The sequence below is a fragment of the Pinus tabuliformis genome, chromosome J (genome assembly GCF_031772625.1).
Source record: "Pinus tabuliformis cultivar Carrire ecotype Pingquan chromosome J, CPIR1, whole genome shotgun sequence".
NCBI lineage: Eukaryota > Viridiplantae > Streptophyta > Pinopsida > Pinales > Pinaceae > Pinus > Pinus tabuliformis.
In genome coordinates, this window is record NC_142295.1 from 1,318,699,209 (window position 1) to 1,318,702,071 (window position 2,863).

Here is a 2,863-nt window from a genome sequence, read left to right on the forward strand (position 1 = left end):
GATATTGGTTCTGATTAGGTGGAAGGTAGTCTGAATGAAGAAGTGAGAGGCATGGAAGTCATGAAGGTAGAGCTCTTGAGGATTCCATATGATTGCGAGCCCTCCAAAAGCTCCAGAAGCATCCACTGAGACTGAACGACACCCCGGCCAGGCTTTATTTATTATTTTTTCCAGAACTGTACTATTGCATTTTGTTTCTTGAAGGTAAATTATTGAAGGCTTGTCTTGCTGGATCATTTTTTTAATCATCCTGTGTTTTGCAGAGCCATTGAGCCCTCGCACATTCCATGAGACGAGCTTCATGGGGAACAATGGGGAAGAGTTTTGTAAAACTTAGTCAGCTTGGGGAATCTACCAGAATCCACCAGCATTTCTCCGATAATGATAGTCCTCTGCAGATCCATTTTGCGTCCGCGTTTCTTCGTCTCCTTCAAGATTTTTTTCCTGTCCCAAGGACTGCCTGCCTGAATACCAAGATATTTGTTGTGCTGTGCTCTGGTTAAAACTTCTTCTAGTCTTTCAATTTCCCGAGAGTGTATAGCGTTGAATTCCTTCTGTCTACATGCTACTTCCAGCTTGAGTATATCCAGACCTGCCAGATCCACACTTTCTGGTTCCTCCTCCATGTGTATTGGTGTATTCTGTTCTTCCTCCTTTGAATGTTGTTGCATGCTTAGTGCCAGAGCTGCATCTGTCTCCATGTTGGAAGATTGTAGAGCTGTGTCTTTGTCTTTATTTGCATTGGAGGTGGAGGCGGGGGTGATGATGGATTCAGAGGCCTAGAGGGGATCTGTAGACTTGGGCGTATGAGGGGGAGACGAAGGAGATGGATCTGAGGGGGGGATTGAGAGGTTGTCCTCCATGCTGTTCTTGGAAGTCAGGATTTCAAAACTGTTCCGAATTATGGGTTTCTTGAGATTTTCAGGATCCACTGAGTGTTTCTTAGCATGCCTTCTTCTACTTGGAACTTTTGTGAACCCCTCAACATCTTTGCTTGCCTCTGTGACAGGGGTTTTGGACTGCAGATTCAGAGGGAAATCCCTGAAGAGATGGCCATGTTCATGGCACTTCCTACAGCGAAAGGGAACATGCTCGTAGTCTATTGTTTGAACCCATTCATAGTCATCATGAAATAAGCTTACCGAGTCAGTTAGAGCTTTGGCGAGATGCATGTGAACACAGATCCGAGCATATGAGGTGTATCTTCGGCATTTTGTTTCCTCAGCGACCTTGATGAAGACCCCCAGGCTGTTACCTATGTCCTTTAGGGTTTCCTCGTTCCAGTATTCCAAGGGAAGAGAGTACATTCGGATCCATACTGGAGCCCAGTTGAAGTCTTCCTTATCTGGATTGAACCTCTCAACCCAATCACGCAGGTACAGGCCGGCTGAGTTGAAGAAATACGGGCCACCCTCGAAGATACGCATTTTTTCCTCCAGACAGTTAAAGGTAGCAGTGAAGAAGCCTTTAGGTCCAAGCTGCAGGGTGACTTGACCTTTTGGCTTCCACTTGGAGGCAATCCAACCTTGCAGGGCTTTTTCAGTAGGCCAAAATCCAAGAAACTTGCCTATGAGGGCATGATCCCTCATATATTGAATCTGGCTATTGATGCACTGACTAGGGAGATCTATTTTGATTCTTTCAGCAGATTTGGGGATGCATGTTGCAGAGGATGCTTTGGGTCTTGACGTCGAGTTGTTCTAGTCAGAACCTTTATCTTTGGCAGTCGATGGGCTGGTAGCAAAGTCACCATCCTTATTTACGGCTTGATCAGTTACCTGCTCTGCCAGTGGATCAGAACCGGAACAGGCCTTTTTTCCTGCGCTAGTCGACTTGTCAGGAATGGGATCGGAGGGGGGAGAGGGGGTCATGCCCGCCCCTCTGGAGAGCGGATTCATGGAGGCGGCGTCAGCAGAGACGCCAGAGTCTGGAGACAGAGAGCACCCTGGGGGAGAATACCAGGAAACACAGGAACCCTAGCTATGCCGGTTGGCCCTGAGCGCCATCGTCCAAGAAGTAAACTCATTTAAACATAATTATTTATTTTATTTTATGAACAATTTACCAATTTTTATTCCATATCAATATAACTTTTGTAAAAATAATATATGAGGTATATAAAAAAAATTGCTTAAAATTTAAAGATAACCTTGATTAATGTTAGAATTTCAATAATGTTAAACTTCTATTTTTTGCATCTAGAGAATCCCTGGGCAAGCAAGAGAAGAAAGGTCTGAGTATCCTCCTGCCTCTCTTTCAGCTGGGCGAAGTAGTGGTCTGGTCCCGTATCGACTGGATCATCAATAAGGTTAGTGTTGGATGGTGTTGCTGGGAAAGATGATGGCTTTCAAACTAATAAAAGAGAGGTTGGTACTAGCATTGACACACCACTGGTTCCGGGTAAACAGGTACTGGGTGATCAACTTCAATTGCTTCAATCACATGTCCGGGCGATCCTTACATTCACAGGATCATTTCCTATTGCCGTGAATAGTATATTGCATCTTTCCTAAGTCTCTTTGGTTATGGGAAGAAAGGTAACTATCTAGAGAAACCTCCGAACTACGCCATTCATTCATCATTCGTCCCTAGCGTGTTCAACCGATCCTCCCCATAACCATTCATTCATCATTCTTCCCCAGCCAGCGTATTCAACCGATCCTCCTGATAAAACCAGTTTTGCGAGCTCACAACATCTTAGCAAGAGTCTCGGTGCAGCGGTGCTATCATCCTCTGGGCAGTGGCTTATCACTGTACCGAATTGTAACTAAATGTCACTGACAATACGGTTTCAATCTAATCTGATGGCAGACGTACCCAATTGTAACTAATTGTAACATACAATATGGTTTCAATTTGATCT

At 44.7% G+C, this 2,863-nt stretch overlaps 1 protein-coding gene across 1 annotated transcript; it reads right to left on the reverse strand.

Moving 5' to 3' along the window:
- Window positions 1-779: 779 nt before the first annotated feature.
- LOC149232121 (uncharacterized) lies at window positions 780-1,589 on the reverse strand. The gene has a single exon (XM_089381833.1). The coding sequence runs from the start codon at window positions 1,587-1,589 to the stop codon at window positions 780-782; it is 810 nt and encodes a 269-aa protein (XP_089237959.1).
- Window positions 1,590-2,863: the final 1,274 nt, after the last annotated feature.